The sequence below is a fragment of the Mirounga angustirostris genome, unplaced genomic scaffold, assembly GCF_029215605.1.
Source record: "Mirounga angustirostris isolate CCGP_5_RB_7025 unplaced genomic scaffold, mMirAng1.0.hap1 SCAF_9, whole genome shotgun sequence".
NCBI classification, from domain to species: Eukaryota; Metazoa; Chordata; class Mammalia; order Carnivora; family Phocidae; genus Mirounga; species Mirounga angustirostris.
In genome coordinates, this window is record NW_026991717.1 from 32,124,667 (window position 1) to 32,142,034 (window position 17,368).

Here is a 17,368-nt window from a genome sequence, read left to right on the forward strand (position 1 = left end):
GGTGGTCTGGGAGGCCTCTTGGAAAAGGTGACATTTGAGCAGAGCCTGAAGACTATGAGACAGAGCCGGGGGGATGCGCCTTCCAGGCCAAAGGAGGCACAGGTATGTTCACCATGTTTGAGGAAAAGCGAGGAAGCTGGTGAGGCTTGAATGGAAGCACTGAGGAGAGTGGGAGATGAGGCCAGAGGAGGGAGGAGTGCTCATATTCTGTGTATACTTTCAAGGGATAGTGTTAATTTCACCGAATCCATGCCCCTCTTTGAGGCTGCAGCAGGTTATATTCTCCAAAAATAGTCACAGCAATATTTCTAGCCCCACATGCTCTCCCAGAATGTTGCCATTCCCCATCAAGAAGTAAAGTGTACTTCCTTTCCCCTTGAACTTGGGCAAGGGCTTAGTGACTTCCTTGATAAACAGAATGTGGCAGAAGTGACACTGTGTGACACCCAAGCCTAGGTCATAAAGCATAATCTGGTTTATGCCTGGTTCTCTCTCTGTCATTGGGTGCTCACCCTGGAATCCAGTCACCATGCTGTGAGGATGCCCAAACTAATCCAAGCAGAAACACCACATGGAGAGGGACACGTGGAGATCTGAGGCTTTCAGCTGACAGCCAGCAAGAACCAATAGACAAGCAAGTGAATAAACTTTCAGATTGTTCCAGTCCCCAGCCTTCAAGTTCTCCAGCTTGTCTCATGGAAAGAGACAAGCCATTCTCGAGATGCCCTGCTTAAATTCCGAACCCACAGAATCTGTAAGCATAACAAATGATTGTTTTACATTACTGAATTTTGAATAATTTCTTATGCGGCAATTGGTAACAAGAACAGAGGCCTCTTGGCATTCTATGTGACCTTTCCAAAGTACTAATCTAATCAATATAGGCCTGATTAAAATTCTGCAATGATTTATTAGGTTAAAGTCAAAGGTGGTGATCCCACCAAGGCATCAAAAAAGATCTCAGCAATCACTCGGCCTTCTTCCCTCCAGGTTATGACTGGGCAGCTTTGGGGTTCAAGCTGATGGATGGAAGCAGTCCCAAAAACAGGTTAATACGAAGGAAGTAATAAGGAGCACCTGGGTGGCTCAGATGGTTAAGCATCTGCCTTCGGCTCAGGTCCTGATCTCAGAGCCCTGGGTTGATCGAGCCCCACATTAGGCTCCCTGCTCACTGGGGAGCCTGCTTCTCCCTCTCCTGCTCCCCATGCTTGTGCTCTCTCTCTCTCTCTGTCAAATAAATAAATAAAATCTTAAAATAAAAAAAAAAGGAAGTGATAATAGTCTGGCAGGGGCAGTGCCTAGTTCTTGACATTCTTCTCCAATGAACAGAGACCACATAAACACAAGAGAAAACCCAGGGTCTCCTTCCCCGGCTATGCCCCACCCCTTCCTCCTGCCATAAAAAAGCTCCTGGTCATAAAGGATTTCCAGGTGAATTCCTTAAAAGTTTCAAGTAGAAACTGCAACCCTGAGCCACCTGCAGATATGTGTGTTTTAAAGCATGACTTGGTTGATGTGGTAGACTGTCCATAGAATGGTTGCCAACTCTATAAAGACTCCCATGCCTGTATAGACAGGTCAGACCTTCCACCAAGAGGAGCAGCTTATTTCCCTCCTACTAGAATCTAGGCTGGATATTTATCTTGGTTTGACCAACAAAATGCAGGGGAAGTAATAATGTGTGACTTAAAGGCCTAAGCCTTCTGAGGCATTGCAGCCCCCATTTTCATCTTTTGGGGATCAAGCCACTCAAGAAATAAGCTTGTGGAAAAAAACGCAGCCAGCAGCACTAGCCGTTCCAACCAGCCCAGCTCAGGCACCAGACATGTAAGCGAAGCCACCTTGAGTGTTCCTGCCCTAGTCAAGCTCCCAGCTGAATGCAAAGGAGTGAACCCAGCCAACACTATGTGGTATGGAAGAACTGCCCAGCAGAGTCCAGCCAAACTACAGAGGCATTGGAAATAATAAACTATTATTTGTAGCCATGATGTGTTTTTTTTGTTGTTGTTGTTTTTAGAGATTTTATTTATTTGACAGAGAGAGAGTACAAGCATGGGGAGCAGGAGGAGAAGCAGGCTCCCCGCTGAGCAGAGAGCCCGATGTGGGGCTCGATCCCAGGATCCCAGGATCATTACCTGAGCTGAAGGCAGACACTTAATCGACTGAACCACCCAGGCGCTCCCAACCATGACATTTTAAGGTGATTTATTACCCAGCAGTAGGGACCTGAAACAGGTTAACATTTTAAAACATGAAACTGTCATGCAAAACCATGAAATGTTTTAGCATGTTTTCTTGAAAACAGCTGGACTTCAGGGCAGAATCTGAAAGGTGTGCACCCCCAACCCACAATAAAGATATGTGGGCACAAAAGACAACTACTGGGGCGCCTGGATGGCTCAGTCAGTTGGGTGTCTGCCTTCAACTCAGGTCATGATCCCAGGGTCCTGGGATCAAGCCCCGCATCAGGCTCCTTGCTCAGCAGGGAGCCCGCTTCTCCCTCTGCCTGCCGCTCCCCCTGCTTGTGTGCTTTCTCTCTGTGTCAAATAAATAAGTCTTAAAAAAAAAAAAAGATAACTACTTCAGAGATCTGCCTCTCTCCATGACTTCTCCTGGAGGCAGGAATGATGGGGGCTCGTGACATCCACTCATAATTCTATTACCTTTTCCAAGGCAGGTTCACCAAGAAGATCATTAATCAGCAAATACACATAATTTCTAGGCAGAGAGAGTCCTCCCAGAAATTCTGCAAACAAAACATGTTCTTTCCCTTGTTGAAATAGATACAATTTATCTTCTGGGACAGTATGTACAGGGTTCCTTGTGACTTACTTCAGAACAATAGATGGCAGGCACACTTGGTTAACTTCATCTTTTCCTCAAAAGAAGGAAAGACATAATTAATTACCTGGTGGTAACAGGGAATTCTCATGGCCATAAAGAGGAATTGACCAAGTAGCAACCTGAACTGGAAGGAGCTCCAATTCATCCAGCTTGATATGGGGGTTCTGTTCTGGACTGGTAGGATGGGGGATGGGGTGATAGGGGTGTTATGTAAAAAGACCTGTTTCTAGTCTCACCACCATAGAGAGGTAGGGAAGGGGCAATTGCCAGGAAGAGAGGTGATCCGGGGAAGAGAGAACTGTTTCCTGGCTTCTTCCCAGTGCTCCAGACCCTACGTGGCTCTCTACAGCAACAAAATGACACAGCTCTTCATGAGCCTGACTCCAACAGGACGTGATGGGAGAAAGGCTCTCTATATATGTAACATTCAGAAAAGCTGATACAGCCGCTCCCCACCAAAACAAAGCCAAAAGTGTTAAATCACACACAAGCAAAATAAAACCACTGGGCCTGCATTCCTGCCTGTCAACAAACAGCTGGGGCCCAACAGCTCTGGTGGCCTCATGGAGGTTAACATTCTGTTCTGCCTTTTTTTTTTTTTTTTACCCCACCTTCTGTTTGCCCACAAGCTTTATTGCTCAGTAGCTGAATGGGCAAGGGCAAGCTTGTCTCTGAAAAGTGGGAGTGATGATCCCACGGCAGTATTGGAGGGATAACCTGAGACTATTCCAGGAGGTAAGCACTTACATCACCATTTCCATTTAACAGGAGAGGAAACTGAGACACAGAGAAGTTCCAAAGCTTGACCAAGGGCACAGCTAGCAAGTGGCAGAGCTAGGATGCAAACTCAGGCCATGGGCTCCAGAGTCCATATTCTTAACCACCCCACTAGCTGCTTCTGGGTGTTGGATGGGCAAGCATTTTATAACTTGTCAAAAAACTCAGTGCACCCCTGAAGGATAGTTTTAATTCCGGGAAGGCATAAACTAAGCACTCTGCCCCAGGTCAGAGCTGGAGAAGGAAGAGCAGCCCTGGTGCCCCCCATCCCAGGCAAGCACTGGCAGGGCAGAACTCTACCCTGGAGTCCCAGGACCTTTGTTCCAGATAACTAGAGAGGCCTATAGCTGATGCCTTTCACCCTGCTGCCCCTTCCTCCTCTAGCGGGGGCTAGTGCCAGGATTAAGAACAGATTTGGGGGGCACCTGGGTGGCTCAGTTGGTTGAGCATCCAACTCTTGATTCAGCTTACGTCATGATCTCAGGGTTGTGAGATTGAGCCCTGCGTGGGGCTCGTGTTGAGCATGGAGACTGCTTAAGATTCTCTCTCTCCCTCTGCACCGCACAGGCTTGCACACGTGTGCTCCTCTCTCTCACTTAAAGAAAAAAAAAAAAAAGAACAGATGCTGAAGCCAGGCTATCTGACTTTGTATCTGGCTCTACCTTACTGATGAAATGAGTGGCAGCTATTAAATAGTATTTGTATGAAATGAGTTAGTACATGGTGAGTGCAATGCTTGGCACATAGTAAGTGGTAAGTAAATGTCAGCTATAATTGGTAACTATTCCCTCACCTTATCAGCTCTATACCTTCCTCCCACCCCAAGGTTCTCAAACATCCTGTTTCTTTGGTTTTAGGTCAATTCCCACCTTAGACTTATAATCTTATCTTCTGAGTGCAAAGCTGATCCAAAAGTGGAAGCAATAGGGAATTTCAGGCATCACAGGAGGCTCTTGGAAAGTCTTTTGGGGACCAGAACTCTCCTGGGAACTCTAACTTTGCCCAGGTGAGTAGCTTTTTACTACACTTGTCTCTGGAGTGTGGCAGGAAGATGGGGGGTTGTGGCAACACCCATTTCTTGTGGAGATGGAGAAGGAGCTCTGATGGCTTTTTGCTTCTCCTTCCCCCTCTTACAGTTCTGTCTCCTCACTCATTCTATGCCCCACATACCTCCTCTCCTCCTCTTCCTCTTGGGACTCAGGTGACTTGGACTGATGGTAGGAAAGCAATTGAATTTCATGCAAGGTTGCTGGCTCACTGGGTCTACACTGCAAACCCCTGTTTTCCATCTCTGGGGCCAGAGCCAGCACAGGAGAAGGAGCAGCCTCAAGGCAGAAGCTCGGCTGGTGTTAGGACTCGTGGGTCCTGTCCTGGCTGGCTTATGGGCAAAAGCAGTAACTGGAAGTGAGACATGGTAAGGAGGCTGGGCTGGTGGGGACAGAGATGGGGAGCTAGAATCAGAGCACCTCCCTAGGGCCTGGGACTCAGTCTGTGAGAAGAGATGTCAGGCCTGGGCAGGGACTCCTCCATGGCTGAGCTCTTGCTCTCTCCCAGGCCAAGTTCCCCCACCAAGCTTCATTGCCTAGCAGTGTTAAATTTACAAGGAGCTCTGATAGCTATAGTCCTACTCAGCCTTCAAGAAAGCCCTGTAAATCGGTGACTGCACTTATGCTCAATGACCAAGGACTTGAAAACAATCTTAGAACAATTGTCATTCATGCAGCTGTTTAGCAAATATTTATTGGCGCTTCTGGGTGGCTCAGTGGGTTAAGCGTCTGACTCTTGGTTTTAGCTCAGGTCATGATCTCATGATCTTGAGATGGAGCCCTGCTTTGGGCCCTGTGCTCAGGGAGGAGTCTGCTTAGGGATTCTCTGTCTCTGCTCCACTACCCCCCCACACACACACCTCACACCCTAGCATGCGTGCTCTCTCTCAAATAAATAAATAATCTTAAAAAACAACAACAACAAAACATTTGTTAAGTGCTTTCCGTATGCCAGGAAATAAATTTGGCTTTCCGGATTCAAGGTCTTTCCACATATTTGCTTCAATATGTTGATTCCTGATTGCCTCTCCTCCTAAATTTGCCTCCCAAATACTCCCCTTCTGCTGTGGTTTTGAACTATCTACAAATTTTTTGACACTGCTCCCTTCAAGAAGTAGAACCTAATTCCTTTTCAGAGGAAGTTGGACTACGAAATGTATTGTGGCTTCCTGCTCGTTTTCTCTCTCTCTCTTTCTCATCACTTGCTCTGGGGGAAGCCCACTGTTATGTCATGAACACATCTATGGAAACATCCAATGTGATAAGGAACTGAGGCCTCTAAGCAACACGTGAGTAAGAAGGGGAGCAGATCCGCCAGACCCAGCTGACATCTTGGCTGCACCCTCAGGAAAGGCCCTGAGCTAGAACCACCCTTATAAGCTGCTCTTGGGTCTGTAGCCCTCAGAAACTGTAAGATATGAATTTTTTGTTTCAACCTGCTGAGTTTTGGGGATAATTTTTTATGCAGCAATAGATAACCAATATATCTTCCCCACTGTAGGAACCCCTGCTCTCCCCCAAAATCAATTCATACTTTTAATAGGCAGCTCACATCATTTGAGGGACTGGTGCTGCATTGGCTAGGCTTGGGCTCCAGCCTAGCCACCCTACCACCTCCTCTGAGAGTGAAAGGAGTCTAAGCTGCCACTAACTAATCCCTAACATATCAGGAAAACTGCTCTTGCCAAGGCTTTGCCCATTTTCCTTTCCTTTCACCAGCTTTCTTTCCCCCTCACCTCCCTTCAAAAATTTTTAAAATGTATTTTAATCTCCAATATGTGAAAAATATTAGCCAACATTTCCTGAGAATCTACCAGCCAAGTTTCTAAGACTGCTATGTGTCTCACAACCAGTTTAGGAGACCGGTTCCTATGTCAGCCCCATTTCACAGCTGAGAAAACCAAGGCACAGGAACTAAGTAAATTGCCCAAGGTCACATAGAAGCGAAAAGGCGGTAATGAAGCTCAGGCTCCACGGTCAGTACCTCATGTACACAGGCTGTTCCAAGGTTCTGTGCTTAATTCTGTATTCAGTAGTTCTTTTCTTAAAGAGGCTCACAAAAACTGGATGCTGCCTCAGAGGTAACAGATGCTGTATGCTCTTTTCTTAAAGATATTTTAAAAATACATTTACATCTACAAACGCACACATATGGAAATAGATCCTCCCCCCACCCGCGTGCCTTAAAAAAAAAAAAAAATACTTGTGGCCCTACCCAGCTCTTTTAACAGAAAGCCTTGACTGTCTTTCCACGTCTTTAACCGTCGCGGGGTCTGCGCCACCCGGACGCAAATGTACTTGCCCACCTTCCCAGAGTCAAGCCCTCTACTCCCCTCCCAACCGCGTTCGCCACTTCTCCAGGGTTCCTCGCCCCCCTCCTTGTCCCTGTTTGCTCTCTCACCTCGCCCCTCCCCTCCCCCGCGCGTATCCTCGCTCCGTCCCCAATCCTAGCTGCCTGCGCATTTCTCCCTCCTCCCTGCCTCGCCCAGGTGCATCACCGCCCACCCGTTTTTTCACCCCCACTAGCCCCTCTTCCGCCCCCGCTTCCTCCCGGCCAATCTCCTCATCCTTACAGTTCCCCCACTCCTCGAACCTTCCCGCCCTCCCTCTACCCCACTGCCCAGCTGGAGCGCACAGCCGGCAGGCTGGGACGCGCGCTGACAGGGTAATGAATGGCTTCAGCGGTAATTAGCGACCCGGCGGCTAATCACGATGTACATTTACATTTTAAGTGCTGCAGAGGGAGCGGGGAAGGGGAGAGGGGCCCGGAGGGAATGCGGGCCTTTTCCGCGCTCTCCCTTCCCTGGGGAGCGAAGTGAATCCGAGTGTTCTACAGCTGGGGGTAGGAGAAGGGGGAGGCGGAGGCTTCGCGAGCCAACCCAGGCGGCCGCAGAACAGCCGCGGGCTAACCGGACGCAAACCGGGAGCTCCCAGGCCCCCTCCACCAAATTGTATATCCGGCCTATATCCCCTCCAAGTGAAGGTTCGGCCTAGGCTTGCATACTCCTGCGGATGGAGAGCTCGCTTCTTCCCTAATCAACCCGTTCTAACGTAGATCCCACCCGCTCCAGGACTTTTTCCCAGGCCTAGCCGAAACTGCTGCCCTTTAAGTCCCACAACTACCCCGGTCTTACGGAATGTGAGGTTCCCTCCGCCCCGCCACGCGCTGCAGTCAGTCTTTGTGTTCTCTCAAGGCTGCTGTGCCTCTGCTACTGTGGCTGTTCCTCGTGGGGCCCGCGGGAGCTGGGGCAGAGCCGAAGTCCCGGCTCCAAGCGGAACACGATCCCGAGGGCCCCTGAGCCTAGCGCGCGGGCAGGAGATCCCGGAAGGAGTCACTCAGACGCTGGGGCGCAAAGTCCACCAGCTCCTGCCATTCCCCAAGGGGCGGTAATGGGGTTAGCCGGGGTTCTGAACAGCAGGGGCCGAGAGCTAGGACAAACAAGATGCCCAGGAGGCGACAACAGCTGTGAGAAGGGAGAGGGGACCCCGGCAGCCCCGTCTCAGGACTGGGACCCAGCTCCCCCCAGGCACTGTCAGGCCGCTGGCACTTTCAGGTTTCGCGCGCTGCAGCTCTCCCTGCACCACCCCGCCCCGCCGGGCGCTAGGCACCCCCACCCGGATCAGGTCTGCACCGCTCCCTCTGTCTGACCCTGCGCTTGCGCGAGGGGCGTGGAAGGGTGAAGGGCGAAGCCCTAGGGCAGTTCTGGGGAAGGTCCAGCTCCTTCTAACTTCTCTCGCATCATCAGCCCTTCAACCCCAGCCTCACCCTCACCGTCCACCTCTCCCGGCAGGATGTCCAGGCCACTCTCCCAGTCCGGTGGCGTTCCCAGTAGCTTCATAACGCCCCCGAGGCTTCAACTTACCACCTTCCTCCCTTCTCCCCCTCAGAACCTGCCTTCATCCAGCCTCCTTTTTGAAAAAGGACCCCACTGGGTCTCAGGGGGCCAAGGCTGACTGACAACGAGTTCCACCTGGGAAGAAGTAGGATCCGCGTTACCAAGGGACAGTGCCTGGCTTACCCTAAAGCATGCAGCTCTAATAGTGGCCGCTCCATGGGTGGAGGGAGCTTAACTCCCCTTGGGAAGGGCTCTCCTTGTTCTCTTCGCATTCGCCTCAGGGACAGCCTGGCCCAGGAGTGTACGGGAGTCCGGGAGCCTCCAGCTCCGGTTAGGCGCGGCGAGCTGAGACCTCAGTCTCCCGCCGCCCTGCGAGGACCACGCCGCGACGTAGTCGTCCGAGGGCAGCGCGGAGCGCAGCGGCAGCCAGCGCCTCCGCACTCTGCTGACCGTGCACAGGCTGTCCTTGAGGCGAGAAGAGCGGCTCGGGCGCGGGAGGGACGGAGTGGGAGGGTTCCCCTGAGGAGTGGGGGAAAGAGGCTCCAGCAGGCCTCTCGGAAAGCCCTCCTTGAGAGGGGACAAGGGGCGGCCTTCCGTTGGAACGCTCAAGGGCTCGGGGACCCGGCTTGAAGCGGCTTTTGCATCGCAAACACAGTTTTTATTTAGGTCGCCTGTTTATGAGGGTTGGCTCAGGGAGGGCAGATGGCGACTATAGGGGAACTTCTCCCGGCAGGTCACCCCTTGGCGCTGCCATTACACCTCACGGTGCGCACCGCTCCCTTGCCCCTGTAGCTAGACTCGGGACTGGATCCTGGAGGCGGCCGAGGCTAGGACGCGGGCGGGCCGAGCCGAGTTAGGGGCGGAGCCTGGCGGAAGGGGCGGAGGCTCCCAGGCTCCCAGGCGGGGCCTCCGCTAAAGGCGCGGAGCACCCGGCGCCGAGAGCGCTGCGTAGAGCAGCGCCCACTGAAGTCGGAGCGGAGGATCGCGCCGTCCCAGCCCGGCCGCCAGCGTCCACGCCGCTCCCTCACCCTTACCCCTGCCCGCCCTTGCCAGGCGCGACCGGCGGCCATGCAGCCCCAGGGCTGAGGCGGCCCCATGCGAAGCCCGCGTCCCCGCGGTCCGGGCAACGACGGCGCATGGAGAACTTCCGTAAGGTGCGCTCCGAGGAGGCGCCGGTGGGGGGTGGGGCCGAGGGAGGCGGCCCGGGCTCCAGCCCCTTCGCGGACCTTGCGCCGGGCGCTGTGCACATGCGGGTCAAAGAGGGCAGCAAGATCCGGAACCTGCTGGCTTTCGCCACCGCCAGCATGGCGCAGCCAGCCACGCGCGCCATCGTCTTCAGCGGCTGCGGTCGGGCCACCACCAAGACCGTCACGTGCGCGGAGATCCTCAAGCGCCGCCTGGCGGGCCTGCATCAGGTCACGCGGCTGCGCTACCGGAGCGTGCGCGAGGTGTGGCAGAGCCTCCCGCCGGGGCCCACACCGGGTCAGAAGCCTGGCGAGCCGGCCGCCAGTCTCAGTGTACTTAAGAACGTGCCCAGCCTCGCCATCCTACTTTCCAAGGATGCACTGGATCCGTGCCAACCCGGTTACCAGCCCCCGAACTCCCATTCTGGACCCTCGTCCCAGACAACTGCACCGACGTCCAAGAGGAGCCTAGGGGAACCGGAGGCTGGAGAAGGCTCTGCGAAGCGGTTACAGCCTGAGCCAAGAGCTGCGGAAGAGGAGCGGATGGCCTGAGAGCTCGTGGGTCTGGGCCACGTAGACGCTCTGGATCTCACCCCCAGCGCCTCGACCTTGAGACACATCTCCAGCCTTTCACGCCTCGGTCCTCTGGACATAGCTCCTCAGACGGTCGGCATGGACCCCAGGGCAACAAGAGAACAACCCCAGGGAAGCTTCATTCCACCACTTGTGTTGCCTGAAGACGCAGAATTCCACCTTCAGCTTTTCTGAGCCATACTGGAACCTTCTTCAGGGAGGGAGTGGTTGGCAGTAGGACTCTTGAGCCTTGCTCAGGACCCCCAAGGGTTAAAGGCATCCAGTATTCATGAGGGGAGCCCACCCCACCCCACCCCCGAGTGTGTAACCTGAGGAGAGCTCCTGGAATCACCTCCACCATTGGCGGCCAGGGGCAAGGGGTGAGAAACAAGACTGCTTGAAGGCAAGGGAGTCTGAGTTGGGCGGGGGGAGGTTCTATTCTGCCCCTCACCCCGGGAGACCACTTCCTTTCTAGTTTTCCTTACCCTGCTGTTAAGGAGCATCCTGAGATCGTGGTGCAGGGACAATCCCCTTCCCCACGGACCCAGAAGGAGAGACCCAGGACAGAACTCTCTTTGCCTTCTCCCCTGAGTCTCAGAGCTGGAGTCCTGCTTCCAATAAAACAAACAAAAATGGCTCTGGCCCCGGGTTTCTTCCTTAGCACTTAACCTACGTGGAAACTGCTTTGGCCTGCCCCCTAGTGTCTCAGTACCCTCCAGCCTGGAGTCCTTGGCCTTTGGAATCTTCAGGGTCAGGCACAGAGACTGGACAGCTTCAAACTGGAACCAGAGGCACATTGCCCAGTCCCTGGCTTCTCCCTCTCCCAGTCTTCCCTGTCTGGCTCTAGCCTCAGGGGCTTGTGGCCAGAAGGGGGCCTTTGTCCCCTGGTGCATTACCACTGAGGGAAAGGGAGGAGCACATTGCTTTTCTGGGAGGGAAGGAAGGCAGGCACCAGTGAACTCTCCTGGGGGTCACTGCCAAGGGAGGCACACCCCACTGGGCTCCCTAAACCTGCAGCCTCCTGCCAATTGAAGCCGTATCCAGAAAGCTGGCACAAAACCCCTCATCACCATCCATAGGATCTCCCCTTCACTGCTCTCTCTCTCAGAAAGGACAGCACACCCTTGGGAGAGGGGGAGGAGAGAGATTGAGCACAAATCCACTGCTGGAAATTACTATTCAGCAGAGAAGCTGGAACTTGGGCTGTGAATCACTGCAGGCTCCCTGATAAGCTGCAGCCTCCAGCCCTGCACAGCTGTCTGTTGAGAGATAACAGCCTCATAAGCCTCTTTGTCCAAGTCAGCTGGGGCTGGGGGTAGGGGAGGAGTGCTGTGTGCTGAAAGGACTCTAGCGGGTAAGGGGGCGGGGGGGCAGGGGGGCACCTAGCCCCAGGATCTCAGAAACACACCCTACCATGTGCAACTCAACAGCACCTCTGAAAGGAGATGGGGAAGAACGTAAGTCACTTTGCTGGCAGAACTCTGAAATAAATCCTTCCAGCAACAAGAGGTGAGTTTCGGCAGCTGACAGGAGGGACTCTTTAGGGAGTTCTCACCTACCCATATCCCCTTGAGCTTTGGATCAGTGAGCCCTGTCATCCAGACTCTGGCACTGTTTGCCCTCCCCAATTTCTTGTTCTTGATGAGTCCCTACGAAGGGCCAAGGGGTTTATGTGTGCTTGTCCGACTCTCATGGGTGGTCCAAGAAGGCTGGAAAAAATGCACTATCCTTTTTTTAAAGATTTTATTTATTTGACCGAGAGAGGGAACACAAGCAGGGGGAGTGGGAGAGGGAGAAGCAGGGGGAGTGGGAGAGGGAGAAGCAGGGGGAGTGGGAGAGGGAGAAGCAGGCTTCCCACCAAGCAGGGAGCCCGATGCGGGGCTCGATCCCAGGACTCCGGGATCGTGACCTGAGCCCAAGGCAGACGCTTAATGACTGAGCCACCTAGGTCCCCAAAAATGCACTATCCTGACAGCTAAGGTGCCCTGGGCTGGTCCTGGGCTTGTGCATCTGAAGTAAATGATAAAACTCGGAAGAGGTCCTGCATGGTAGATGCTTATAGAAGACTGGTCTTGGTTCTGGAAAAGGGCCAACTTTCCAGAACCAGGATCTGAAGTCCTGATTGCCCAGTCACCAGGACATGCAAGCAGCAGCTTGTCAGGGGAGGCTGCAGAGGCTTTCTTTTCTTGATGGTAGGGAACAGATTAAGTCCCTTTCCTGCCTAGAAATTGATCCTGCAGTATGGGGAGGAGAAGGGCTTGTTTCCCCACCTTCAGAGCATTAACCTGCCCTGATGGGCTGAGCTTCCGCCTCCCATGCCAGAAGGCAGGTTATGAGACACTTTCCTTTCTGCACCCCCACTCCACCCCAGCAGGTTGAGTTCCCAGGTTTTTGATAGGTGCTCGTGGTGCCAGTAGAACCCAGCACCCATGAGCACCCTACCCCGGCCTTACTGATCCTCTGGCCCTACTGACCCAGAAGCAGGCTCCGAAGGAAGGTGACTGATACCCCTATCCACCCCCACCCCCAAGACTGAGGTGGGAACCTGAGAAGTGTTGGAATAAGTGAGGTGGGGGGGGGGTGGCTACAGGAGCACCTCAGAGATGGCTCACTGACTACAGGCAGAATGGGAGGGAGCGGAAGCTGCTCTGTGAGACCCCATCATTCCAATAGTGACCTCTATCCAGGAGCTTTCTGGGCCCTGTCTTGGGGCACTTGCAGGCTAGGGGTGGAAGTGAAGGCTCACACCCATAAAATTGTCAGGTCACACAATCAAAATCCATTTGGGAATATAAATGTATATATAATCCAAGGCCGGAGCTCGTGGTCAGATGGGCAGTGGATCTCCAGTGGGGCCTTAAGGGACTTGATTGTTGTTGTGCCAGATCCTAGTCTAGGCACACGGTGGGGCAGGGTGGCGGGGGGTGGGAGATCACAGTAGAATCAGACATTGTTCCTGCTCAAGGATGTCCCAGTTAGTAGAAAGAAAGAAAAGAAAGTTACAATACAATGCAATGATAGTGGGAGAAGGTGGGAGCTCTGAGAAGGGGCACTTAATGCGCCCAGAGGTGCTGATGGAGGTGGTTCCCCGAGGATCAGAAGCCAGCAGAACAGGACTGGACAGGCAGTTCCCGGCAGAGCACAGAGAGGTGATGCTGTGCCTGGTGTTGCAGCAGCCACAAGTATCTGAAGGATACGTGGCAAGAGGCAGGTGGGGCTGGAGTACCAGGTTGGAGCCAGGTCCTGGTAGCCTCCCTGAAGTAAGTGGGAGGCCAGTGGGAGCCAGGGAGTGCCCCAGTTTGATTGGCATCTGTAAAGGATCCCTCTGACACCTGTGTAAGTGGGCAGTGGATTGGAAGGGGCCTGACTGGATCCCCAAGGACACAAGGAGGTATGAGATGGTGTTACAGGATTTCTTTTTCTTCGGTGCCGGTGGCTCTTGGTCACGCCGCTTCGAAGAATGAAGAGGTAGATCAGGCAGAGTGGTGGGCAGCAAGCAGCTTTATTGAGAGACAGTACAAAGCTCCCAAAGAGGGACAGGACCCGAGAGGGTTGCCACCAGAGTTTCTAAGCCTAGGGGTTTTTACGGGCCTGTTAGCGGGGGCTGTTTTCATCTGATGAACCCTCCCTGCACCTGTCATCCAATCAGGTTTTTGTCATCTACCTATCAACATGGGCAAGGGTGGAGGGCTCCTTCCAGGGTGGTGTAAGATCCTTTCAAGGATGGTTTCCTCTTGGGGGGGGGGGGGGCTTGTCCCTGCCTACCTGTCTTCCAACTATCCTTCATCAATGGAACCATGGGACTGTGGTAGTAGAGAGGGAGATGGAGACAGATTTGAGAGCTACCCAGGCTAGGTAGGATTTCACTGCCACTACAGCCAGATCAGAGTGGGGCTTCTCCTTGCGGCATTAACCCTACCTGGCCAGGGCTTGGCCTGCTTTCTTGGCACCCCAGGGGACATGCTTCGTAAGGGCCAAACTATAAAGCCTTTGGAGGGGAAGAGGTCCACAATTTCAAACTGGTAAAAGCTTTAGGAGCTGTTGTCCATTGGCCATGAATCTGCCAGGCATGTTCACTGCACAGTAGGGGAAAAACCTGAGTAAGACACTCTCCCACACTTATCCCTTAACAGGAACCTCCTCACCCCGCCATCTCCCAGCCTCTACCCCCATTAATCCTGCACTTTGGGCTGTTGCTATGCCCACACTGCTAGGGATGCTCTAGTCCCCTCTATTTCACTGAGATGTTGCAACACCTCCAGGTCTCCCAAGAGAAGGATAATTGATGAAAGCAAGGGAGGGAGGGAAGGGAAAGGAGGAAGGGAGGAAAGGAGAAAATATAGCCACAGGAGGGTCTCCTTGGGGACACCAGGTTTCTTCCTAGAGCACAGATCTTAGTTTGTAATTGTGCCCTCATTAGTATGATCCTCTGGTTGTCAGTCACCCCCAATAAACCAGAAGCTGTGACTGAATGGATCCTGCCTGCCTTGCTCCCTACCCAGCTCTTGGCACATAGGAAGCCCACAGAGCTGTTGACTGAATGGATAAAGTCTGGTTGAGCCAGATTTATGAACTGTTGTGATGCCACATCAAAGTCCTTAACTGTCAAGGATGGTGGCCAAATCTTCCCCTATGTCCACCAAGCTTCTCTTCCCATCTAGGCCCTTAGGTTCTACCTGCTTTTAGAAAGGAAGCACCACCATAGTGATTGGATTTGTATGTCCAGCATGAGGATTTGGGTTTTGTGTCACACCTGCTGATTATGATAGATATTGTGGGTTGAAGTGTGTCCCCCCAAAAGGTATGTTGAAGCCCTAACTCTGGTACCTGTGAATGTGACCTTATTTTGAAACAGGATCTTTGCAGATGTAATTAATATGTAAGAATAGGTCATACTGAAGTAGGGTGGGTCCTTAACCTAGTATGACTGGTGTCCTTAAAAAAGAGAAGACACAGACACGCAGAGAGAAGAACAACACAGGAAGATGGAGACAGAGATTGGAGTTACGCAGCTGCGAACTAAGGAATGCCAAGGATTGCCAGCAAACAATAGAAGCTAAGAAAAATGCATGGAACAGATTCTTCCCTAGATCCTTCAGAGAGAACATGGTCCTGCCGGTATCTTGATTTTGGATTTCAAACTTCCAGACCTGTGAGAAAATAAATTTCTGTTGTTTTAAGTCACTCAGCCTGTGGTATTTTGGTATAACAGCCTTTGAATCAAATACAATACGTATTCTCACCACGTTCAGTGGAAATAGGGAAGAGGAATGTAGGGTGTTTGCCAAGGTCCTTGTTACCAGAATTTCCAGTCCTATATTGTGAGAGGCTCCCTACTCTGCAGGCCTGTGCTACCAAATACAATGCCTGGCGTCACATTGAACATATAGGCTTTGGAGAAACTCAAGCTGTGATTTGGGACAAGTTAATTCTTCTTCGAGCCTCAACTTTTTCATCTGCAAAATGGGCCAGATTACTGTGGGATAAAGGATATAATATCTTGCTTCCAAACCGTGGTTCATCAGCAGAATCAACCTAGGACACTTGTTAAAAATACAGATTGCCTGGGCTGACCTCCAAACCAACAGGATCAGAATCTCCTAAGAAGGACCTGGAAATCGGTTTGGTTTTTTTTTAAGATTTTATTTATTTGAGAGAGAGAGAGCACAAGGGAGGGGAGAGCAGAGGGAGAAGAAGACTCCCCGCTGAGCAGGGAGCCCGATGCGGAACTCGATCCCGGGACTCCAAGAATGACTTGAGCCAAAGGCAGTCGCTTAACCAACTGAGCCACGCAGGCGCCCGGAAATAGGTATTTTAATAAGATCCTCATATGGGGGCACCTGGGTGGCTCAGTCTGTTAAGTGTCGGCCTTTGACTCAGGTCATGATCCTAGGGTGCTGGGATTGAGCCCTACATCAGGGAGACTGCTTCTGTTCTGTCAAATAAATAGAATCTTTTTAAAATTAAAAAAAAAGATCCTCATGATTTTTTTTGTTTAAAGATTTTATTTATTTCTTTAAGAGAGAGAGAGAGAGAGAGAAAGGACGAGCTGGGGGAGGGACCAAGGGAGAAGAAGGCTCCCCACTGAGCAGGGAGCCCAACACTGGTCTGGATTCCAGTACCGCAGGATCATGACCTGAGCCAAAGGCTGATGCTTTAAGCGACTGAGCCACCCAGGCGCCCCTAGATCTTCATATGATTTTTGATAGTTAATCAGGGTTGACTATTCCCTGAGCTAAAATATAGAGAACAGCACTCAGACTGGTAGAAGAGACATAAAATTAAATCCCCTTCTCTTTCCCTTCAGCCAACTTGAACCCTTTTCTGGAGAGAAAACTTAACTGTTAAAGAACTACTGTGAGCTGCCTCCTAGAGGTGGTTCTGGGAAAGAGAGACTGGGCTCCAGGAGCTGGGAGGCGGAGGGGGATGGGCAGCTAATAGACTCAGAGTTTCCCTGCCCTGGGCCTGTTTCCAGAAAGGAAACTGAGGGTGTGGGTTCCAGCTCAATCAGCTACAAAGACTTTGCTTTCTTTTTTAAAAAAATAAAAAGGTATAAGGATGTGGAAAAACTGCAACCTGCATTATGTTGCTGGCAGGAATGCAAAGTGGTAGAGGCTGCTTTGGAATAATTTGGCAATTCTTCAAAGAGTTAAACATAGAGTTACCATTTGGCCCATATGATACTCCTACAGGTATACCCAAAAGAACTGAAAATATACATCCATACAAAAACATGTACACAATGTTCATAGCAGCCTTATTCCTAATGGCCAAAACATGGAAACAACTCAAATGTCCATAAACTGATGAATGGGTAAACAAAATGTGATATATCCATATAATGGAGTATAAGTGCCATAAAAAAGAATGAGGTACTGATTCATGCTACAACATGGATGAACCTTGAAAACATTATGCTAAGTGAAAGATACCAGACACACAAAAAAACACATATTGTATGATTCTATTTATATGACATGTCCAGAATAGGCAAATCCACAGAGACAGAAGGCAGATTAGTAGTTGTTTAGGATAGGGTTGGTGGGTGCCATTGGGTAGAGAGATTCTTTTTGGGGTGATGAAAATATTCTGGAATTAGTGATAGTGA

General features: G+C 51.7%; 2 protein-coding genes across 2 annotated transcripts in view; one reads left to right on the plus strand and one right to left on the minus strand.

Moving 5' to 3' along the window:
* The window catches only part of SCAMP5 (secretory carrier membrane protein 5), a 40,505-nt gene extending 32,546 nt beyond the window's left edge, over positions 1–7,959 (minus strand). Inside the window, exon 1 of the mRNA XM_064570133.1 lies at positions 7,802–7,959. The gene's annotated coding sequence lies outside the window, so the exon portion shown is untranslated. The remainder of the gene's footprint in view (positions 1–7,801) is intronic.
* A 1,434-nt stretch (positions 7,960–9,393) lies between these two features.
* RPP25 (ribonuclease P and MRP subunit p25) lies at positions 9,394–10,895 on the plus strand. Its single transcript, XM_045901875.3, has one exon. It carries the CDS (start codon positions 9,640–9,642, stop codon positions 10,237–10,239), a length of 600 nt encoding a protein of 199 aa, XP_045757831.1. The 5' UTR covers positions 9,394–9,639; the 3' UTR covers positions 10,240–10,895.
* The last annotated feature ends 6,473 nt before the right edge of the window (positions 10,896–17,368 follow it).